This window comes from Artemia franciscana, chromosome 5, assembly GCF_032884065.1.
Source record: "Artemia franciscana chromosome 5, ASM3288406v1, whole genome shotgun sequence".
Taxonomy (NCBI): Eukaryota; Metazoa; Arthropoda; class Branchiopoda; order Anostraca; family Artemiidae; genus Artemia; species Artemia franciscana.
The window spans coordinates 28,382,171-28,406,827 of record NC_088867.1 but is presented as its reverse complement, the minus strand read 5'-3'; the positions used below and the strand labels follow the sequence as shown (position 1 = coordinate 28,406,827).

The window sequence follows — 24,657 nt, the reverse complement described above, 5'->3', positions numbered from 1 at the left end:
AACTATAAATATTAACTCTTATTATACATTTTGGCGAAAACCGGGACGAAAGAATTACCATATCGGTTTGTTCTTGCTTTAATGGGAACTAACTTATCTTGCTTTCTCGTTCTTGATGGTAGAGGTTGATCATGTAGAATGTCACGGTGCTGAGATTTAGAAAGCACGAACTTTCCAAAACTCATTATCAGAGTTTCTTACCGGTTTTGGAGTGACGGCAGTCCTAGCACTTCCAGAGCCTTTTCGTAGGGGATGTCACGGCGGCCCAAGATGATCGATACCACTCGCTTCTAAACCGATTCAAGCTCCTGACAAAGATACACTGTTCTAAGTGCTCAGGGCACGCATATTCCAGAATGGGGTGGACATACGCTATGTATGCATACTTAATACTCTCTGTGTTTGCACTGAACCTACGCATACCGTTTAAAGTCAAATACATTTGGAGTGAATTATTTACAGTGATTACAGTGAAGGATATACATTGATTATGTCGTTTTCCATTTAATTAAAGGATTAGAAAGATTAGAGTTCTCTGATTTAGTTGGCTGAAGTCAGTATTATTTTTGGTTGCTTTTAGTAGCATAGTTATAAATAAGCTCAAAAGGGGGACTATGACAGCAATGTAATTATGTACTGGCAAGTTCCTGGACTTCCGGGAGCTTTTAGCTGGTGCCCACTCCCGAACTGAAATTTTACATACGCTACTTTTTTTACTCTTAAAAATCGCACTAGAATTCCCAATTTCCAGTTGAATGAGCTTCTGCCAAAGTTTCGACGCCCATTGGTTCAGTACAATCACCTCTGGGGGAAAACAAAAATTGAGCCTAATTTGCTTTGTACTATTGGCAGTGCTATTGTGCTGCCGATGATTGAGTCAGTATGCGCCTTGGTTGTAGCTTACTTTAGCACAAAATTTACTCTTATCTCATTTTGGGACCTACTTTCTATTGTTTTTTTTTGTGTTTCTGCCTTTGGGTCTAAAATATACCCTCACTTTTGGAGTCCTTGCTTGTGGAGCTACGTGGCTCAGTCCAAGGGCTATTTTTATGTTTTATTATTTCTGAGTGAATGGTCATCTCAAAATTTTGAATCTGATGGCACAGGAAGTTGTGGAACTGCTTGAAGATGAAAAAAGGGTATAGAAAAGGGTGCGGCTTCTCATCCTTCGGTCAATTCCAAACCTAAAAAAAGCCCAAGGACTTTCAATTTTCAAACTGTATGAGCATCTTCTCAAGTTTCTATGACTAAATATTTTATGCAAAATAATAAAAACACAACAATAAAACATGGTAGACAAACTGCTCTTTACATACCAGTTGCACATGGATTTCTATTAAATAATGACTTCTGACTCTTTCATGTATCTACAAAAAAAGGTAATTTGACCAATACTACTGTATGGCGTTGTGGTCTGACTTAACTCTACTCAAATTCAGGCAAATTTGACCCTGTCACAGAAGGATAGTGAAGAACAATATGGCTTCAGTGTTTTATTATCATTTTTTTTTCACCTGGCCACTTCACATGGCAGAAGTTGTTGTTGAGACTTAGGACAGGGCTATTTGATTGGAATTTGAAAGTTTTAGTGCCCCTTCTAAGAAGTAAAAATGAATTAAAGGCGGCCAGCCCCCTCCTACGCGCCCTTTTGCTACACCATAGCAAGTATATCCGATCAAAATTTTGGGATAGTTATTTTGTTCAACATAATTGAAAACTCCAATAACTGTGTCTCCAGGGATGGAATGACCCCTACAGCCCTTGTGGTAAGGACTGTAATTTATGAAGTTTGTCCATTATTTACATTGATGTTTAAGAAGCTTTTTAATTCTTGGCCTTAGGCTAATTCCTCTCCTCCGCCAATTTTTCTTTAGTCTTTTAGCAATGAGGCTGCTTTTTTATCAAAGCAAAAGCGTTATTTGTTCCCAATTGAGGAAACTACACACGAAGTCGTCAATTTTGGAGTGTCCCATTGAAAAAATAAAGAACATTGGGATATTTGCGCATATTGATGCAGGCAAAACTACCACGACTGAAAGGATGCTCTTTTACTCCGGGGTTTTGGATCGCACTGGAGAAGTCCACAAAGGAGACACAGTAATGGACTACATGGAACAGGAAAGAACCAGAGGTAGCTAAGTTTTGTATATAGTTATATTTTCTTCGCTTGGTGTACATTAATTTTACACTTAAGATTTACTAAGGTTGTTGATCTTCAGATTTGCCAGCTTGCTGGCAAAAAAAAAAAAAAAAAAAAAAAAAAAAAAAAAAAAAAAAAAAAAAAAAAAAAAAAAAAAAAAAAAAAAAAAAAAAAAAAAAAAAAAAAAAAAAAAAAACACGACTAAGCCAATAAGGTTACAAGAAAATTATTTGCCCAAGAAAGATATTAAACAGTGAAGTTCAAACGGTATCATGTAAATGCTTATTTGGTGAAAAGTGTTTATTTTGTGCTTTGTTGCTGTTGGTTCTCAAAGTTTCTTATTCCCTTATCTCTTTTTTTACATCAATATTTATTTTAAGCCATTTTGGCCGTTTATTTTTGGCCATTTCCTACTACCATGGGAAATTGGCTGTTATCATTATTCTTCTAATAGCATACTAAATAATATAATATATAACAATATTATAATATACTGTATAACATTCTAATCTTAGGAGTCTTTAATCTTAGTAAAGTCTAACAAGACTTTAATAATGCTCTAACTGCAGGCGAGTAAGCTGTCTACAGTAACATTTAAAGGATGAAAAGTAAATAAGAAACAAATAATAACAAATTTTTACATTAACAAAACAATAGAGGCTGTAGCATGTATGTGTAGCCTTATACAAGTAAAAATACAAAAGTCAAATTTAAGTCAAATAAGAGTTTTTTTCTTTTTTCAACAGACACTTTTTAGTAGCCAACATTTTGAAACATAATTTGCTTCGCCAGCAGGGAAAGTTCCGTGGAAATCTTAAGGAATTATTAAAAGAATATAAGAATACTAGACGCCTGGTGACTAATGTATTTTTTATGGATTTTCACAAAATTTTTGATATGAGATTTAGAAATCTGTAACGCTGCTCTCATTAATCAATTTTGGATTGCTTTTCCATCCACACTGGATTGTAAAGCAAATAGAAAAAGCTGGAAAGACAACAGAGCATGACGAAACAGAAAAAGCTGGAAAGAAAAGTTTCAATAGATTCTAAGAACTCGGGTGGACTCTATTGACACATTAGAATGAGTATAGTCAACAAATGCTTTGCTCAAACTCGAGGGGGAAAATTCATAAGAACAGAGAAAACCTGAGATTCTAAATGCATTGATCCTGTTCAAACTTCTTGCTTAGGAACGAATTTCACATTCTCTTTGTAAAACAGTTAACTAAGAAAGCTTAGTGTGTGGCAAAATATTGACGAATGTTTATTTTTACGACAAATCTTGAATTAAGAATTTAATTTAAAGATTTGAAACGAATTTAAGGATGTCGTATTGGTTGCAATTAAAATTCCGTACTCAAGAAATGGAATTTTCTACGACGTGCTTTTATTTTTGAATATTTTTCCAAAATCAAAACCTTTTCCTGTATAAAGTCTTAATCTATTGGCACGATGGTCTTCTGTGTGTCTAGACGAACTAAATATAAAGAAAAAACAATGAAAATGCTAGGAGGTTTTGCAGTAGGATGTTGGCTTTGATGTTTTTGATCATAGATTTGTTCTTTACAGTTATACTTTGCTTTGACTGCTGTTGTTGCATTTATAATTAGGCTTTGCACTTCTGACATAAATTAATATCACTCTTATCATGTTAAATAGGCTGCAGGCTAAGTAGTGCTTCCTCGGTTTCTAGTGCTGTTCCAGTTTCATTTCTGTTAATAATTTCTTTGTTGATTCAAAAGGTGGGTTAAATTCTATCAAGTTTATATGAAATATGTCAAAAGAATTTCAGTATTTAGGTGCCTAAAAGGTTATTTTGATGTGATTTTGATAACTATTTGCTTGTGAATACTTTAGAAGAACAAAACAAAGAATGAAGGTCTTTACAGAAAAGTGGAGCTCTAGAAGGGTTTTAGATTTGACGTTGGTTGGAGCGAGTGTTCCAGTTAGAACACGTGCTTTAGCAGCATCTGCTTCTTGCTGCTCTTTTGGAGAAAATTCCAATGTTGTTTGGAACACTTATTGATATAGCAGTTTTGAGACCGTATCTTTTATAACTACTTTATATTCTTTGTAGGCATTACAATAGTATCTGCAGCTATTACATTTCCGTGGTTGAATCATCGTGTAAATTTGATAGACACTCCCGGACATGTGGACTTTACAATTGAAGTAGAGCGTGCTCTTTGTGTCCTTGATGGTGGAATATGCATACTTGATGCTTCTGCTGGTAGGTTGAACCTATTGGAACATAATATATATATATCAGAAAAACTCTTTCTAGTTTTTCTTATTCCAAATTTCTGAGTTTAAAGTCTGAATTACAATTTAAAGAAAATATTTCGTTATAATTTTATAACAGATTCAAATTTTCTCATTGAAAATTAATTTTATTTCGTAACATCTAATTCAGTAAAAATTGCATAAGTTATTATATCTGTCACAGCACGCTGCCTCTGTCTCATGTCTTTTGTGCTTACTGTAATGCTTAGTCTTCCTTCATAAAGCCTTCACTATGAAAAAATGCGTTGGGCAAGTTGAACTAAGACAGCGCTGCTGGTTACATATAAGCTTAAAATTTTCAAAATCCTCAGTGCATACAATAATTCTTGAATTTGAGTAGAATGCAAGTAAAAAATTCTTTATTTAATTTCAAAACAAAGTTTTAGGAGGTAGCCGGTAGCTTACATTGTCCCTTAGTTGAAATGTGCAGGAAACGAGGATAACCAGTTTGTCAGTAAAGGCCAAAGATTACGCAAATTACTCATCCATCTAAAGTTCTTTTCTAAGAATTCGTATTATTAAATGTTAAACTGTCAATCTACATTTCATTAGTTCTTTTTTTTAATCTTGGTTTTCATGATGATTTTACTTCTTTTTGTTGATATTATGACAAATAAAAACACACTGCTCTGATTAAAATTGTTTTCGGTAAAGCATAAATGAAGGTTTTGTCTTTGGAAGAATTGGGTGTTTTAGATCTAGTCTTTTTGCTTAATTTCTTATCTGTTTTAATCTGAGTTGCTTAATTTTTTTGATTTATAATTGTTTGGTGTTTCATTTATTTGTTTTGTATTGGTTTGTGCTCGTTTCAAACTGGTCGAATTACCCGTCTTTTCTTGGTATATAATTGAGTTTCGGTTTCTGATGTGCTGGAACTATAGAGTTTTAAATGCGGGGCTTATTTTTCTTTTACTGTTGATAAGATTTGGATTTCTGTAGATTAATCAGAGGTATTAAGTGTGTTTCATGACAAATACAGACTCAGTAAAGATCATAATACAGAAAGTTCAGATCGTAAATGTCAGGCACCAAATTTACAATTGGGATAGCAGTAAATCTTCCCTTACAATAAGCCACTCATTCAAAAAAGAAAAAAAAAGATATGGCATATGATTAGTGTATATTATTTTTAAGTTCTTAGCATTTAGTACTCGATACAATATATACATAGCAATAATTGAATCATAATGACTTCTGTCCGAGCGGCCTTTCTGTTTATTTATTAAGGTCGTATTAAGGGGATTCCTCTGTCTGCACTAATTAATAAATTAATCGAAAGGATTTTCCAAATCGTATATCTCGAGTATTTTAGCTTTATTAAGTGACGGTGAGCAATAGATATGTAGATATATGATTAGCGTTAAATAAAAAGAAAGCTTTTATAACTGAAAGTAAGGAACAACATTAAAACTTCAAACATACATAAACTATAGGGATTGCCCCCTTCATCAATACCTTACTCTTTACGTTAAAACATTTAGCACTTTTAAAAATGATTCCTGTTCTAATTAAACTGATTAGTTTTTCAGAAACCGTTCTTAACAAATAGGGACAAACATTCAAGCTTCAGCGCAAAAAGCAAGGTATTGAGAAGCGGGGCAACCCCTCCTCAATACTAAAAAATCAGTTTTTTAGAGTTTTTGTTACTATTGAGCCGGGTGTCCCATTACTATTGACTCAGCGTTTCCCGAGGTGGCGATAGGGGAACACCCTACGGATATGTAGGGTACCTCCATATGAGGTAATGACCCAGGGGGGACGTTGTCCATGGGTCCATAGTAGAAATTGGGGCACCCTCGCCACGGGGTCATAAATACAGGTGGAGGAGGAGAGGAAGAAAGCCCCTCAAATGTACACTCAACAGGGCCCACTGGTGTGGTCACATGTCCCATGAGTGCAAACCTTCTCTCAGTAATGGGTTAAATTGCATGGTGACGGAGAACACCATTGTGGGAGGATCCTCTATAGGAGGACAACTGCAACAGGGCATAATATGCATATCTATGGACAACGGCCTCTGCAAAGGGCTGCCTTGACCCTTTCGGGGTACCTGGAAGACTGGGGACCTTGCGGTAAACTCTATTCCCACTTGAGGAGTGGCACCCCTCAAGAAAGTTGTAAACAAGTAAATGACGCAGCTTTCGCACGGGACTCTAATTAATGGATAAGTCTTCCGGGCTTGGTCTGTTTTGACGGGCTTTTTCGGGCTGAAAAACCTCTTCCTAGGTAATTTATCTACTATGGGTTGTCTCCCCGTAGTAGCTTAATATTTGTAGGCATGAATATATGATGAATCGGAGGTAATAGGCTTGGGAGTGTCTTAGCAGGATTTCGACCCTTAATGATAGAAGAGCATCGCCAAATGCTGAAAACTATGTTGTGACCAAGATGGGTCCAGGATTTCACAAAGCCTCCATTCATACTTGAGGTCCCAGGGAGTTCTTGCTGTCCGGTTCTAAGTCAGCTAAAGCGCTTCGGTGTAGACTTGAGAAGATGTGTGGGTCTCTTTCCTGCACAGGTATCCAGGATCATTGCTTTTCTTGAAGCCAAAATAGTTTCAATGATTTAAAGAATATGAAAATTGGAACTTGGATTTTATGACGTTAAAAAAAACTATCGTATCGACATTTACTGATGAATTCAGACAGTTCGAACTGGATTTATTTGGAGTTTCAGAAACTCATCTCCTAGGGGTAGGAAGCATGAAATTAGGTGATATAAAATTTGTTTACTCAGGCCGGAAGGATGGGGTGCATAGACAGGAAGTAGGGCTCATGATGAATGAGGAAGCTAAGTCATTTTTAAGCTGGGAAGGCAGGCTGCTTCACTTACCATGGTAGTATTATTAGTAAAGACGGTAAAAAAAGTAGAATAATCAAGGAACAAGGTGTTTTTTTCAAAGTTAAAAAAAGTTTGGAAGAATAAGAAGATAAGTCTGCGAGCAACGATTAGAATATTGGAAGGTACAGTGGTGACAGTGGTCAAATATGGCTCTGAACCATGGGTCCTCCGAAAAGCGGATGAATATTTATTAGATGTTTTCCAGAGAAATTTTCTACGGATTGTTCTGGCTACCCGGCTGACTAACCGTATCTTAAAGATTAGACTGTAAAAAAATTGAGTTCAATCCTGCTTTCTAAGGCTATAATGAAAGAAAGATTGAGCACGTGGCTAGGCTAGGGCACGTTCTGCGGATGAAGGATGACAAATTGCCGAGGATTGTCCTTAACGGCCAACCGCCTAGGGTCAAATGGAAAGCAGTTCGTCCTTGTCGGGGCTGGGAGAATGTCATAAAGAAAGATTTAAAAAAATGGGAACTTCCTGGGAGGATGTAAAGAGGGACGATTTGAATAGATGGGGATGGATAAGGAGCGTGCGTAGCTGTGTTGGCCTCAGGTGGCTTGTTGCTGCGGTGAGTTGTTAGTAGAAGTAGTAGCACTATCGAGCCGAGTCGCTCCTTTTTTCACGTTTGTCATCACAAACTGTTTAATTTTACTAGCCATAGCTGGTAAAAAAAAGGTACGCTACCACCCAAGTTGTCATGAAGTCATAAATCGATACTTCAATAAATGAAACTCTTGAGGGAGAATATGCATTCATACATAAACTTTTCATCTAGCTTCAAAAGAATTTTGATGTATTAAACTGGAGTATTACCTGTAGAGCTCATTCATTTTGCTCACACTATCATCTAGGATGCTTAAATCATCAGCATAATCTAAGTCCAGGACAGTTTTTCCTCCTTGTTTGATTCCGTTTTCTCCCATTACCTTTCCTCTGCTCCTTAAGACAAAATCAATCAAAATGATCCATATAAAAGGGGATAGAACATAACCGTGTTTAACTCCTCATTTAATACAAAACCAGCTGCTAACCTCATTTCCTACCTTAACCGCAGCAGTGTTATTCTCGTACATAGCATTAATCACTTTAATGTATTTGTCTGGTACCATACTAGAATAAGACCTTTGCTAAAGCTCTTCTACCAATAGAAATCGAACCCTTTCTCATGATCTATAAAACAGAGGACCAAAGGTATTTGACAACTAAGGCACTTCTCAATTTTAACCCAAGAGTGAAAATTTGGTCGACACATCCTCTACCTTTTCTAAAACTGCATTATTCTTCTTTTAACACTTTGTCTGCAGCATGTTTCAGTCTAAAAAGTATCATATTACTAAGTAGTTTGCTACCTAATGAGACCAGACTAATGCCTAGTTAATTATGACACTCACTCTTATCATCTTTCTTATAAAGTGGTTTAATTAAGGTTTTCCTAAAATCGTTAGGTACTTCTCTTTTTTCAAAAATTATATTCATAATCTTTAGCAAACTATTTCTAACCTTGAGCCACCTTGTTTAAGAAACTCATTTACCGCACTAACAGCACCTGGAGCCTTATTGTTTTTTAGTCCTTTTAGTGCTGTCTCTAATTCTTCCCCATAAAACAAAGCTTCCTTCACATCCAAGTTATCAAAAACTTTCATTTTCCTTTATATCTTTTCCCGTAACTGTATCTTGGTTTAGCACATTCTTAAAATGTTCTGCCCATCTCTCTTTAACTCTTCCTTATCAATAATTGTGGTCCGTTTATATCTTTAACTGGGACAGGTCCGGATTGACTTCTCCCTCTAAATTTATTAACAAGCCTTTACAATATTTTACTGTTATGTCGTCTAGCTGCCTCTTCCAGATCTTCAGCAGTTCTAACCATGGCCTCCACTTCATACTTCCTTAGTTCATATTTTATTTTGTTTTTGTATGATATACCGCTCAGATAATTCTTGTACCAATCACTTCTCCTCTCTATTAAACGTAAAGCCTTTTCACTAATATTCCTAGCTGCAGTCTTAACTTACTTTGATAAGACACCGTCTGCAACTTTCCAAATTGTTTTTCTAAAATTATTCCAACCGTCTAGTGTCCTTGAGACGATCCTAAAAGTACACATCATCTATTAATACACTCTTACAGGAACAAAAAATCCCCTACTAATAACTTACAAGTGCGTACTCCCTTTTAAATCAATCAATCATCCCACCTTTAGAATATTGGTTAAAACAAGTACATCGCAAAGAAGCACGGAATTCCTCAAGGGCCTTCTTACCTTTTGCTTCCGTCGGAAGCCTGTCTGCTCATTAGTTGTTGTAGGATTTTAAGAGTTATTACAAATGGTTGATTGTTCTGCGTGAAAAGGTTAAATATAAATATTTGAGAAATAAGCAAAAGCTAAGAATTTCAACCACCATTTGAAGAAGAAAATTAAATGGGAAATGAAACACGAAGTTTTGACTAATTTAGAATGATAGAGGAATGATTTAATACACATGGTCATAAGCCTATTTTAAGGCTTATGAATTTCTTTTTGGACTGTTTTGTTTCTTCCTAAGCTTGTCTTAATATTTTGTTCACAAAATTTTGCCTATATAAACCTATATATGCAACCTTAAGCTGATCTAGATCATGTTTGCTTTCAGGTGTGCAAGCTCAAACTGTTACTGTTTGGTCACAAGCGTCTCGTCACAGCGTTCCTTATATATTCTATTTGAATAAAATGGATAAACCTAATGCAAATGTTGATTTATGTCTCAGTACAATACAGAAAAAGCTTCGTGCGAATCCTCTTTTGACCCAGATTCCCCTATCTCTTCATGGTCAGTTTAACGGATTTATTGATCTTATTAATAAAAGTGTCCATACCTGGGGACAAGATCCAAGTGGTCGGTCTTTTGAATCCACCACCCTCAGTGAGCAAATGCATGGCGAAATTTTTGAAAAAGCTATGAAAGAGAGAAACAATCTCATTGAATCTATCTGTGATATTGATGATACACTCTCAGACTGTGTTATTGAAAGATTCAGTATCGAAGATACAACCCCCGAGGAGATTAACAAGGCCTTAAAAAGGGTTACTCTAGCCAGAACTGGTGTACCTGTTTTTTGCGGAAGTTCTTATAAAAATATGGGTGTCCAGCCTTTATTAGACGCTGTCACAAAATATTTACCAAATCCTGTTGAAAGAGGTCGCGATTACAGCAAACCTTTTGACAATCATATGTGTGCTATGACTTTCAAAATTATTCACGATAAACACAAAGGCCCTTTGACATTTTTTCGAGTATTTTCTGGTGAGTTAAAACAGAACCAAAGGGTCCATAACCTCACACGTGATGGGACGACTAAATTGATGAAAGTAATGGTACCATTTGCCGATGAATATGTCGAAGTTCCTCACGTCAGTAATGGAAATATTGCTATAGTTAGTGGTCTAAAAGGAGTAACTACAGGTGACATCTTAACGTCGAGTCAGTCAGCTTTCCACTATGCTCAGAAGCATCTTTTGAAATCTGAAGGTGAAGTTCGGAGAGAGTTTTTCGTCGGACCAAGTGTTCCTGATCCTGTATTCTTTTCTTCAATAGAAGCTTCAAGTTTATCAGAACAAAAAGCTTTAGAAACAGCCTTGGAGTGTATCAAACTGGAGGATCCTACCTTAAAAGTAAAATATGACCAAGAAACAGGACAAACTGTCTTGGGAGGCATGGGGGAACTTCATTTGGAAATAATCAAAGACAGATTAGAAAAAGAGCATAAATGTCATGTGAATCTTGGCCCAATGCAAGTTGCTTATAGAGAATATATAATGGACTGTGGAAGAAAAAAGTATGAATATAACAAAGTGGTCGGTAGTACAAAAATACGAGTTACCATCGATTTATCAATAAGTCAGCTGGACTATCCAGGAGATAAAAATGAGATCCAAGTTGTAAAAGAGAAAGAAAACCTTGATAACATAACTCGTATCACTCCTACAACGATGTCAGCCATTAAGGATGGCATTGAAATGGGTCTTTCAATGGGACCTAGATCAGGATCTCCACTGTCAGGTGTAAAGGTAGGAATGATTCGCATTGTGTTTATGAATATAATGAATTCTGAAATGCTAAGTGCAAAAGATGTGTTTATTATTCCGTTTTCATATCAGAAAGATCATGAGTTTCTCATGACTGCCTCGCGCAGAAATAGTTTATAGTTAGTCAGAAAGTAAGGTATACCTTGCGGGGACGTGGCACATTACTTCATTAAAATGATTTTTGTCAGAAGTTGTAGTTACTTAAAATAAGCATTTGAAATTTAGGAGGGGGCCGACGAGTTGAATGACCTTGCTCCTCAAAATAAAAGCTTGGTTTCACTCTTAAGTAGGTACTAAAAATAGCTTCATCAAAATGATGACTTATCCAAGCTTGGGTCTGTTCAGGTAATTTTTTTTCCTTTGATGTTCAGTTTACATATTGATTTAAGATTTTGTATTCCCAGGGGAAATGAGCTGAACCAAAGTTGTTTTGACTTTTTTTCAGATAATGTTCAGTAATACCTTCAATAACGTTCAGTATGGTTAGCCTCTTCCCCTTTAAAATAAAAAAAAAATGTCTTAGAATAAAATAGCATAACTTTGCTAAAGTTTTGCGTGTGGTAAAATTATAGTAAGAGTAATGGGGTGCTATATCGGGGAATCTTGGAATGGGTTGTATGTGTCTGTGTGTGTGTGTGTGTGGTACTGACTGGGCACTGTACCTAAATCAAGTTCTTTTGGTGATTTTTCATCCTGAATTAAAATATAGCGCTTAAAAATACGCACTTCTTGTTTATGCAACTTAAGAAATAAACTTACTTAATTATATAAACTGAAGAAAATACAACTTAAGAAATAAACTTATGCAACAAGAAACAAACTTACCAGAATTATGCTTCGTTGACAAGTTTTTTTACTCCCGCCTATAAGCTCTGGGCTTTAATTTTGGATAGGCTTGGATACGTTTTGTATTCAAAAATAACCTGAAATTTAGATAAAAGGTGTCGAAAAACTAATTACGTTAAACCTTCCAGAAGACTGTCATCGGTCTTGTAATTTTCCAGACGCACTTTCTAAATACCTAATATCAAAGCTGTCAAAAGTACTATGAAAAGAGAAGTACTGTTCAACATCAAGCTAAATTTTAAAAAGAACTATTTTTATTTACTATAAAAAAGGTTTTAAATATCAAAACATAGAATTGAGTATGATTTGTGTAAAAGCTGCAAAATAATTTCAACATAAAATGAACAGAAATTACTATGAATAAATAAATGGAAATCAAAATCTACAAACATTAAAATGTGTTTGATATTTGTGTAAAAGCTTCAAAAATAGTTTCAACTTAAAATGAACAGAAATTACTATGAACAAATAAATGAAAATTAAAATCTACAAATGTTAAAATGAATAACCGCATTACACAAAGATAATAGACATTGTTACGGATTAATAGATGAAACATAAAACAACCAGAAATCAAACTGAATAGTCATGATAAGCTCAAAACGAACAGAAAATAGCTACAAAGTTTCCCTAATCGCTCTAAAGGTAGGAACGTCATTTGTGCTTCGCTGAAAGCAATTTGTATTTCGAGCTGTGTGTGTGTTTTTTTTTTTTCAGAACGTCAGCCAAAAGCATAATAATATCACAAGGCTAATGAAGATCTGCAATGGAAAAACTAAAAGAAATAATGGTGGAGCTACTCCACCCCTTCCCCCTCTTAAAGGCTCTAGTGTCAAATGCATTATACTGAAAATGACATATTTTAACCATTTGGTTTTTATTTGTCAAAACATAAACAACGAAAGGAAGAAATTAACGGTGATAATTAAGATTACAGGAAAGAAAAAAAACATCTCTTAGAATAATTAGTTTTGGGTTTTCAACTTAATTGTATTGTTTGAAAAAAAACGTTTTGTCGAAAATTTTCCTGTTGGCTCTCTTTCATTCAAATATATAGGAAATTGATGCCTGGATAAAACTTTGAAAATGAACATAGCTAGTTTTTTAAGCATTTTATTTTGTTTGTTGAAGAAACATTTTGAATTGACGAATCAATAAAGGATCAAACTGATTTGCTATACATTTCAAAAGAGTGCGTTTAAAAAGAAGTGACTCTTAATAAAAATCTAGCATACTGCATATCAGATTTTTGTAACTGGTTGATTGTTTAAAAGATAATGGCATTAATTCCTGAAAGTCTTTGTAACTTTTGATTTTTGAATGTTGCAACGATAGTAGTGACCTTCCTTCAGGTCCGACGACATCCCTATACGACCATGCTTCCTATATAAACCTCGTATGCCCCAGGGCATAATTTATAACCCTTGCCATGAGGGCTTGGGGGGGGGGGAAGGTTTCATCCTCAGAGACATAATTTCCAGACTTTTTGAATAAAATGGTTGTCTCAAAATTTAGTTGGATATGTTTGGGGAAATGATTGGCGTGGGAGGGGATTACGTTGCCCTCCAATCACTTTCGATTATTTAAAAGGTCACTAACCCTTTTAATTTCTAATTGAATGAAAAGTATGGTATAAAAAAAGATGATAATAATAAATTGTGCCAACATCGTTATTTACTTAGGCAGCGCTATTGCGCTTGAGTTACGTTTCATGTTCATCAATGGTTTGATCAGAACCACGCAAAAAATTATAATCTGTATATTTTGAGGGCCCCAGGCGGGTCTACTCTTAAAGCCCCTTTATACACATGTATACAACACATGCAAAATAAATTGATGGCACTCTAACTCTCTAACTCGATTTTGGGGACAACCTAGAGTTCCTGTGAAGAAATTTTGTTATCCCTCCATACTAAGTTTTGGACTCCACACACATCCATGTTATCATAGTAAGATTTCCAGTTTGATATGCTATAAAAACTACAGCTTTGCTCACGCTAATTTAGTATTTGAGGATTCTCCGCTAGTACGAATGAGTGACAAATGTATGTGGAGCTGATGTTCACTCGAGGCCTTTCTCTTTTAGCAATGGTTCTTTTTCGCGGTATGGACAATTTTTCCGCTCTTACTTCCATTTCAAGACCTATTGACCTGTAAACATTGGAATTAAAAGACACTGTTTTTGCTAAGAATTTTATTTTTTTAATGTACCTACCTCTTTTTATTTTTAAGGTTGGTTTGCAATGGTTTGAAGCTCCATCAAGGACATCGGAAATTGCAATATCAGCGGCTGCATCTCAGTGTATTACACAGCTTCTTAGAGAAGTTGGAACTGGCCTTCTGGAACCTGTCATGGCAGTTGAACTTGTGCTCGATAACGAGTTCTCACATAGAGTTCTTGGAGATCTGTCGAAGAGACGCGCTACCGATCTTGACATAAGCCAAATACTGGATTCCAAGGTACATAGAATTTTTTTCAAAACTCGTTAAAAGCGTTATTTTACCCGTTTTGCTAAGATAGTTTCCATTTTTGCCATATTGTTTCCTTTTATTCTTTCTTGTGGAATTTTACACTGAAAGAGGCTTGGTTTGGAAATGGGGAATTTTCCACTCTGTTTTGAAAGAAAAAAAGAAAATATTTTTTGTTACCACAAAACCAGTGACGTATTCAGAAGGGGCCCAGGGGGTGAGGCTCCCCCCTGAAACTCCTAATAATTTTTGGGGAGTTTAATATCTTGCTCTCAGTCGTCAGTCCCCTTGATTTTTTTGTTGTATTCTTCGACAATAACTTGGAAGTGCTACACAACAATAAAATTTTCCCCCTTTACACATCTTTTATATATCTGTCCAGATCTAGATTTTACGCTTGTAAAATATCCCCCTCTCCTTAACCAAGAATTGTCATTCTCTCGGTCATTTCATCCCTCTGCAAGTCTTATTTCAGACTTCAGGTTTAAAGCTGCGTAAGCTTCGTTGCTAGTATTCGACTCAACGTGTCTCAGTGATATTTAAAAAGAAAGCACAGTATGTATTGACAGGTATTTCACGGGCAAAACGAAACTATCTGCTTGAGGTAAGGGCAGAAGGCCCTCGGCTAATCTCATTCCATGCAAAATTATTCCAATCAAAGAGATCAATCAGAGAGAGAGAATTGCCTTTTTTTTTTTATCGCAGCTTTATGCACCATCTTCGTTTTTTCACGTTTTTAAATGCCCGGGAAAGACTGGACATTAAGAATGAAACAGGTTAGCCCTATAACAGCTTTGAATTGACGCTAATCATCCAGCTCACTTTTCTATTAGGTGTAGACCTACGAATTCAAAGTGCATGGATTAAAAGTATTCATGGTTGGTGTTCAGCCCATTAAAAAAGGTGCATTCTCTATTCACTGCTTCCTTTTTGCTGAATCCAGGACCAGTAAACGCTCATGTCAGAAGCTTGGATGCTTTGGTAATACAATTTTTGGTAATTGCAATTGGTAATATAATTAGATGCTTTGGTAATTACAATTTGGTAATCTTCCCCAAAGTTCGACAAGCTATTAATTAATTAGTTTTTTTGATAAGATTTTAAAGCATCTAGATGAATCGGAACGCTGGGTCAACCTCATCGCGAGTGACCCAAAGAAAGCATTCGATTTGACCTACCATAGAACCGTTATCCGCAAGGTACTGAAAATTTTCTTTCAGATAGAATTCAAAAACTAAGTACAAATGAGCCTATTTTGATCCCCTGCCAATCTACTGCTGAGTTCCCCAGGAATTAATTTTAGGCCCTCTCCTTTGGATTGGAAAATGATGATTCGGATTACTTTAAGTTCGTTCATAATTTATTCGTACTGGAGCTTGGTGAAAAGAGTGCTTCAGACGAGGTAGATAGAATAATGGTGGGTTTACACGCTTTGCTTAGAAGGGCAAAATGATCGTCAATCGCGAAAAATTGCTTTTATTAACTCTTTCTTTTCTGAGGGACAACTCATCCCTTGCTTTACAGAATGTTTCAGGCTGCAGCATCATGGATATCACACTCTTAGGAATATATCTCATAGATGACGTGAAGTGGGAAAAACCAATACTGGAGATGATCAAACGGACAAACCTGGTTATCCTTTCTTTAAAAGCCCTGGGTCGTGTGGTTTCCCAACCCCCACTTATTGCGTATTTTCCTTACATTTGTCAGACCGCTGGTTGAATATGTTTGTCCTGTTTGGCATTATGGCCTGACTTTTGACCAGAAAGAGCGCCTAGAAAGGATCCAATACCAAGCTGTTCTGGTAGTTTTTAAATCTCCCAGAGTCTCTTATTGCTCCCATTTAAAATAATTTTCCCTTACAACGCTTTCGGCACATCTTGATGAATTGTGTTTCAAATTCGGTGTCGGTTTTTGGCTAATCCGTGATTTCGTGAAATGCTCCCCTCTGAGCATCTACCTTCGTGCCAATGGCTCCCGCGACAAGTCCCTGAAGCGGTACCTAAAATTCACTGGGTACCAGCATAGCATATGGGTTATGCAAATAGTTTTGTTCCCTCTTTTGTCAAGATTTTTAATACCGGACTCACTCGTAAATAATTGTGCATATTTATTCATTTTAGTTCAATATTCTTTGTATTTTTTGTTGTCTTCACAGAATTTTTTCCTTTAATTTGAACTTGGAGCTATTTATTTTATTTTTTACAGATAGTTGGATATTTCAATGTCTTTTGACTTTCTGTTTGTGATATTTCAAGTCAACATATTAATTTATATGATGATGGCTATGGCTGTGGTTTTTGCCTTATCTTTTAAGGTTATCTATGGTCAGTGCCTTATCTTTTATTATGACAAGAACTACCACTGGTCTGCATGACCGCGTAAGGTTTTTGACAATAAAATCACTTGAGTTGAGTTGCTTAGTTTTGCACATACTAACCTTAAAGATGCTCTCAGTAACTGCAAGCATCATGATGAACAGCAGTATTATGTTACTGCAGTACAAAAATCTATGATGTTTACCAAAATACAATTATGAAAAAGCATTCCAATTGATCAGCAATTGAATTTTCAAGATCACGAGGGAAGGATAAAAACCGAGAAATCCCAAGACCAACTGTCCATGCTATTCTATTTTGTGTTTTTCATGGACTAGCCGTGCGGAGTCTTCGTGAAAAAAGTGACATTCTTACAAAAATGTTGAAAATAAAGGGGTATTCAGAAGGTTGTTGCGATTCATGATGGATTGTGAAACACAAAATTGTGGGAGCGTTTCGAATCATCCATTAAAAGTGTGAAATATGCATCTCTTCTATTGCAGACTGATATCGTCCATAGTGTAGGTAATATCATTCGGGATTTAATGTTAAAAAGAGCTAAGATTGCAGTGTTTTTAATACTGGCTGATGAGATGAGTGATGTAACTCATAAAGATCCGCTTATCCTTGTCATCCGTTTCTATGACGATCATCAAGCAGAAGAAAGTTTTTTTTTTGCGTTTGGACGCTGCGAATAACTTGTCTGGCGTAGGTCTTGCAAGGTAGATTATTAGACTCTGCTTAGAGTTTACATTCGACATGAACAAGTTAGTTGAAATTGGCTTTGATGGGGGTAATAACATGTCAGGTTTATATAACTGCGCTCAAGCAGAGATACGAAAGCGGTATCAAATTGCCATTTATGCGCATTGTTTAAACCCGCGATTCCCAACGTGGGGCACATGCCCCAACTGTGGGGCAAGATAGTACTTTAGTGTGTCCCGGGCAGGACGTGCAATCTCGCCTGACTTAACTTTAGAGCCTTTATATATATATATATATATATATATATATATATATATATATATATATATGAATAGCGTCACATTCAAATTAATTTAAAGAGCACAAAAAAGCATTATAGTGTTGCGATGTCGTTACCCATTGTATAAAAGGGGTGTGGGTGTAACTAAGCTTCCGTGCAACTCAACCCCCTTTAACTGAATCCACGGGTAACTTTGCCCATGTTTAACTGGACCCACGCGCAACTCAGCGCTATTTAACTGAAACCTCGTGCAACTAGACCCTTGCGTAGCTCAACCCTATTTGACTAAACCCTCGTACGATTGAACCCCCGTTTAAATGGGTTCCGTGCAACTCAGTCCCATTTAAATGAGTATTCGTTTGACTTAGCCTCTGTAGAACTCAACCTCATTTAACTAAGTCCTCGCCACTGGATTCCCGTTTACATCAACCCACTTCTGACTTAACTGTTATGTAACTCACCCATATTTAAATTGAACCTTGTTTTACTGAGCTCAACCCAAGGCCTAAGAATAAGTTTGAACTGGTACTGATGAAAAGCTCAAAATATGCTTCTCACTTCGTTTGGCGTTTTTAACTTATGTTAGCCATTTGGGCAAGCTAAACTAGTTTGGACCAAAGACAAATAACTGACAGAGCCGTATTTGTAACTAAATTCTGTCACTGACAGCAAATGAAATCGCTTCACTTCCGGGATGCTGCTTGCGGGTATCTTTTCGTTTATGGCAAGATTAATAATTACTAAATTCATGTAGGACTTTATCCGCTTTCCATCAAAATAATCAGATTTTGATTTCTATTCCCTTATTTGTTCAAACAGTATAATCATTGATTTAAATGTGTGATGGAGTGTCTTTGAATTTGGGCCTCAGTTCTACAGTTAGAAATAGTTTATACTCTGGTTTGAGAAAAATTTAATAGGATTTTGTCTCTAATTTAGGAATACACAAAAGTCAGAATGAATTTAAAGAAAAATTGAAAGGTATTGGGAAAAAACCAAAACTTTATAGGCTCAAAAATTTCCGCTGAAAACAAATTTCAAAAAGAATATTATAACGGTAGGGATTATTATACTCGTAGGCAGGTCTAAATAGTCAACCAATCATCTATTCATTTGAAAATTTTGAGTGAAGTATGCAATGTAACATCAAACCAGTCACCAGTTAATGCACAACATTAAGGGGGGGGGGGACAAAGCATTTTATTCCAAAAACCTCCGAAGGTTATCCATTTCACAGCCTCTACGATGTTCCAGTGACCGGCTAGTGCTAAGGAAAAGGAGAAAGAAAAAGACATGTTTGGATATCAAGCACTTTCCCGTAATTTCAAAGAATTTGTTTCTTAATTAATTTTAGTGTTGAAATGAAGCTAAAGAGCTTCTATCATTAACGAATCAGCTTTGTATTTGGATGAATTTTTTTCACTTGTTTTTTTTTTTGCTTTCCACTTGCAAAGGTGAATGGGTAGGGAAGTATTAAAGAGAGGGATTTTAAACACCTCAATAAGGATTTTCGATCATGAAGATTTTAATGGTAGACCTTTTATGGTTTCAAGCCTTTCCACTTCAGAAATTACACTTAAATATGATTTTGGTGCCATAAGGTATTCTGCGATAATGTTGTCATGAGAAAATTGCAAAAAGCGAGCAAATGTGAATATTAGATTTCAAATAACATTGGACCGATCTCTATGATATTCTAGTGCCCTATCTCAGCTGGAAAAACAAAACAGAAAAGGGAGACATATCTGTGTTTTTGACTCTTTTTACAAGTTACCAAAAATTTTTTCCGAAATAAACTTTTACTACTAATTTAAATAATAGCTACCATTCCTGAATCAGTATTAACGGCAAGTTTTTCTTATGAGTTGGTGTTTTTTTAATGTGTATTGAAGATTTTGGCTACTATGGCCTTTCTTTGTACTAGGGTACAGCCATTGCTAAAACCATGACCTTCAGGTGTGTTTGAGCCCGTAATGATGTATATTTTTTGCATGAAAAGCTCTGCTAATTTTCAAATAAATAGTAAAGATGCATAAAGTTTTGTTTTTTAGATGTAGTAAGGGGGAATAGTTCTACATCGGAGAAACACAAAACAATAAAACCAACAAATAAAGACCATTTTCGTTCAAGTCTGAATTAAACGGGCTGAATTGGCTGATTTGGACGTGCTGGATTTGGCTGATTTGAATGGGACTTGAATCAGACAAGTTTGATTTAATTGGAGTTAAAAGAGGGTTGATTTGCAAAAAAGGTGATAGACTGGGGACTGAAACAAATGGGATGGAGTTGCAAAAGTATTGAATTGCAGGGAGGTTGAGTTGAATGAGGGTTGAGGTGAATATGTTTGAGTTCCACAGATATTGAATTGCGTGATGGTTGAGTTGCACGAAGATTAAGTTTTACGGAATTCAGTTGCAGGAAGCCTCATTTAAACGGGGATTAAGTGCATGAAGGTTCAGTAGCACGAAGATTCAGTTAAACTGGGGTTATGTTTGACGAAGATTCCAATTAAATAGGGGTTCAGTTCCACGGGGATTTAGTTGCACGAGTAAAAAGTGGTTCGGTTGCAAATAGTTTTAGTTTCATGAGGGTCCAGTTACTCGAGGGTTCAGTTGCAAGGGCGTTCATTTGCACGAAGGTTCAGTAACACGGGGGTTCAGTTGCACCTGGGACCTGGTGCACAAGGGTTCAGTAACAAGATAAAAGCCTAGAGGACGACCTTAAGGTTAAGGCCTTTTAAGCTTCCTTCGGGTGAATAAGCATAAAATTTTTTAATAACAAAATTAAACACCACGAAGGGGACATCATGATTTTAGAACTGTCTTGGTGGGGCATGCCCCAAAATTGGTTGGGAACCTCTAGTTTAAACCTTGCCCTGGTGAAGGCCTCCAGACTGGACTTAGTTCAAATGCTATATGGATATTTATAAGGAAATATTTTTTTCCTATTTCCCAAATGAACTGAGTCATTAGCTTCTGCTCTGCCGCATAAAAAAAAAAGAAAAAAAAAGCAAAACCTCCATCACTTTTGTGACCAATGGTGGGTTGAAAGGTATGATAGTACTGTCACTTTTCTGGATCTTTTCCTTGCTGTTGTTGGAGTACTTTGTAGAAAACCTGTCAAATTCAGGTCAGGTCTTACCCTTTCGCCAAACACAGAATTTTGCTTAAGGTTCGTTTAACTCTATTCTATTTCTTCTGTTTTTCAGGTCCTTCACTTTTTTCAAATACTTCCCTTTTTTCAAGGAAAAGTAGACTATCCAAGTTGATCCCGGAAACTTATCTTTGTGGGAGAAGACGATGGGAAGTTGTATGAATTTCAGAAATTGTACAAGAAAATACAGAGGAAAAGCCGGATTTTATGACTTTGTTATTGAAGATGCCAACAACTAACAGTCAAATTCTTAAATAATTTATAACATTTCCTAAAAAATACAAAACAGAACTTCACAGGGTCCTTAGCCAAATAACACGTACATTTCACCCCCACCCCCTAAAAAAATGGAAATCTTTGGCCATTTATTGTCTTAGTAAGACAACTCAAGTATTTATTGCAACTGGAATAATTTTTTTTTTATCCAAATTAATCAGATATAAGTTTTTAACATATAATGTTCTTAATATACATTCATTGTACAAAGGAGACCCAAATTTTTCAAGTGTCTGTTCAACTTTACTGGAATTTAAAATTTGATTTTAATCAAGCAAATATTTCAAAATGAATAAAAAAAACTCCCTTCTTTCTACTTTTTCCTAATCACGGTGAATCTAGTCTTTCGATCGAAGGAACGAACCATCAGCGTTGTCGGAAATTAGATGCCTAGAAAATATGAAGCATTGTCCAACTAAAAGTAGCTGTCTTTTTATAAATCATTTCGGCTACGAAAAATTATAAACTTGCGTGCGTAAATTGGAAAAATTGGGGACATCCTGCTCTTTCATTTGGTCTGAAGCACACCCCCTCCCTTGCTAGTTTGAATTGGGCCATAAATGCATTTTGGCATGTTTTTATTTGAATGGAAATTACTTGATAATATTTGTTTGTGTTGAATAACATTTTTTCATTTTTTTTTTTAGATAATAAGAGCTTCAGTACCTTTAGGAGAGCTTCGTGGCTATTCTACAGCAATTCGATCCATGACCTCTGGAACGGCTACCTTCTCAATGGAACTTTCAAATTACCTTATTGTACCTGAAGAACGCGTTCCGAAAGTAATGCGAGAAATCACAGGCATTAGTTACGAATGATATTTGTTTATTTTTGTTAGCTTGCATTAAAAATACGAAATACAAATTTTGCCATAGCTGCAAAGCTTCATTTACGGATCAGTGCCTTATAAGATTGGAATGTTACCAAAATATACAAGAAACAGAAAATTGCCTTAATACAAGTTTTTTTTTTAATGGACTACCTGGCGATAGCCTCAATAAAAGAGACTATAAAGTTTTAGCCACAAACCTATATAATTTAATCCATATTTCCACTAGCATCAAACATATAAAAAGGGCCGTTGATTCTAACTCAGGGCTGTCTTTAAATTTTACCGGTGTTGGAGTCAGGTGATCAAAAATAAAATGTGTCCGCGCTATACGTTTGTTGTATTTTCTGAAGATAATTATAGGAACAATTCTGGGTATATCCAGCAAATCAGGGGGTGGGATGAAGATATTTCATGACCTCCCTCCCCCTGTGTTTGTTCTAGATTTACCAGGAAAACTAAAAATGGTCACCTAAAAACTCACCCTTTTTCCTTTCTTGACCCTCTCCTTCTCTTGGAGTAGGACCCGAGAGCGTGTAAGCATTTGTGGCAAGATGTCAAGTGTGATTTTTGTGAATCACAAACCTATATAATTTAATCCATATTTCCACTAGCATCAAACATATAAAAGGGGCCGTTGATTCTAACTCAGGGCTGGCTTTAAATTTTACCGGTGTTGGAGTCAGGTGATCAAAAATAAAATGTGTCCGCGCTATACGTTTGTTGTATTTTCTGAAGATAATTATAGGAACAATTGTGGGTATATCCAGCAAATCAGGGGGTGGGATGAAGATATTTCATGACCTCCCTCCCCCTGTGTTTGTTCTAGATTCACCAGGAAAACTAAAAATGATCACCTAAAAACTCACTCTTTTTCCTTTCTTGACCCTCTCCTTCTCTTGGAGTAGGACCCGAGAGCGTGTAAGCATTTGTGGCAAGATGTCAAGTGTGATTTTTGTGAATAAAGTGATTCGATTCCTTTTATTATTTGCACTATCAAACAGAAGCATAGACAAGTAATCAGGATGTACGAAGTGAATTACACAGTGCATACGTTCTATTGAAACTTGTTTGCTTTGCTTCTTCCGTCTTCCCAGGCTCAAGCACTCGTTGTTCCTGTTTCAGTTGATGCTATAATTACATTTTTTAAGCATCTGAGATGAAGTTCTAACTATATTGACTGTTTCTGTGCATTTGATCGAAAAATAAACTGTCCGCCTGTTTTCTCCCAATGTGCCTTAGTTGTTCCCAAGTACCTGACAACTTCTTGTGTTGAAACATTGATTCTGTTCTTAAACAAGGTGACTCCATTGCATTGTTCTTCTTAAACACCTATTACGATTGCCCGTAATCTTAGAAAAATTTGAAATGTATTTTCCTTTCTTTTTTATGTAATAATGCTTACTCTGTAGAAAAACCAGTTAGGTTTTCAGTCTGTTAGAGGCCAGCACGCTCACCGCGCTCCTTTTCCAATTTTTCTGCTTTTTGAAACATGGGACAGAGTTCTATCTAGTAATGTTTTCTAACTCTGTATTTGATACACTTGAAAATATTTCTTCTCTAATATTGGTGATTGGTTGGTGATTAAGATCGAATGATTGATATTACCTAAATTGCCAATGTTGACGATTTACTTTATTTAGTCGATCTATAATTGCTCTGTAGCGGATGGTTCATAAAGTTCCTTTTCCTTTTAATGGAATTGGTCTTTCTCTTAATAATTCTAAGTTGAATACCTTTCCTTCAATGATCGTCTTCTAGTAAAGCTCTAAAAAGTTCCGAACCCCCTAATATCGACTCAATGTGGTGGCTTGATCGCACTTGCAAAACTTGCAAAATTCTTCGGGTATATGCTATTCGTGACGCTAGGATAAAAATCCACACCGATTATCCTAAAATTATAGCCAATAACCGTAACTACAATCGCAGCGCCCATGGTAAGCTTTATTCTACCTGTTCCAATCATTCTCTTCTTTACCTCTCTGGCCTTACACTTACGTTTGAGAAAAAAGAAAATACCAATAATCAATCTTCCTATTTCCGGTGTTGTAAATATTTGCTTTACCTTCCTCTTTAATATCAGACTGGGCGTTTGTCGTCTCTTCACGGTTTGACCCGTCTGTTTTATTAGTGTTTTTCCTTGTTTACGTAAAGTTATTTGCATTTTTCTTCGCTATCTAACTTCTGTTGTATGTGGGCAATAAATAAGCATTGTTAGGCTGAATCATTACTGCTACAAAGATTAGACTCAAAGAATTTGGTTGGTGAACTAAATAGTTTGCATTAATTAATAGTTGTGTTTGACCAATTGATTTTCCTATACATTTGAAAATCCTAGATTGAAAAAGAAGAAAAGAGTGATGGAAATAAGGGCCTTTATAAAACTGTAAAACCGAATTAGTTGTCACAGATCCTTTATGTCGAGAAATTTCAACACAAATGAGCA

The 24,657-nt window shown here is 35.9% G+C and overlaps 1 protein-coding gene across 3 annotated transcripts in view; it reads left to right on the top strand.

The window, feature by feature from the left end:
* The window catches only part of LOC136027212 (ribosome-releasing factor 2, mitochondrial-like), a 30,258-nt gene extending 8,002 nt beyond the window's left edge, over positions 1-22,256 (top strand). For 2 of the 3 annotated variants that reach the window (XM_065704241.1, XM_065704242.1), the window contains exons 2-6: positions 1,875-2,131; positions 4,220-4,372; positions 9,903-11,317; positions 14,414-14,641; positions 22,030-22,256. In XM_065704241.1, the coding sequence (XP_065560313.1) occupies positions 1,885-2,131; positions 4,220-4,372; positions 9,903-11,317; positions 14,414-14,641; positions 22,030-22,200 (2,214 nt within the window). In that variant the 5' untranslated portion in view covers positions 1,875-1,884 and the 3' untranslated portion in view covers positions 22,201-22,256. The remainder of the gene's footprint in view (positions 1-1,874; positions 2,132-4,219; positions 4,373-9,902; positions 11,318-14,413; positions 14,642-22,029) is intronic. The other variant, XM_065704243.1, reaches the window with a different exon arrangement.
* Positions 22,257-24,657: the final 2,401 nt, after the last annotated feature.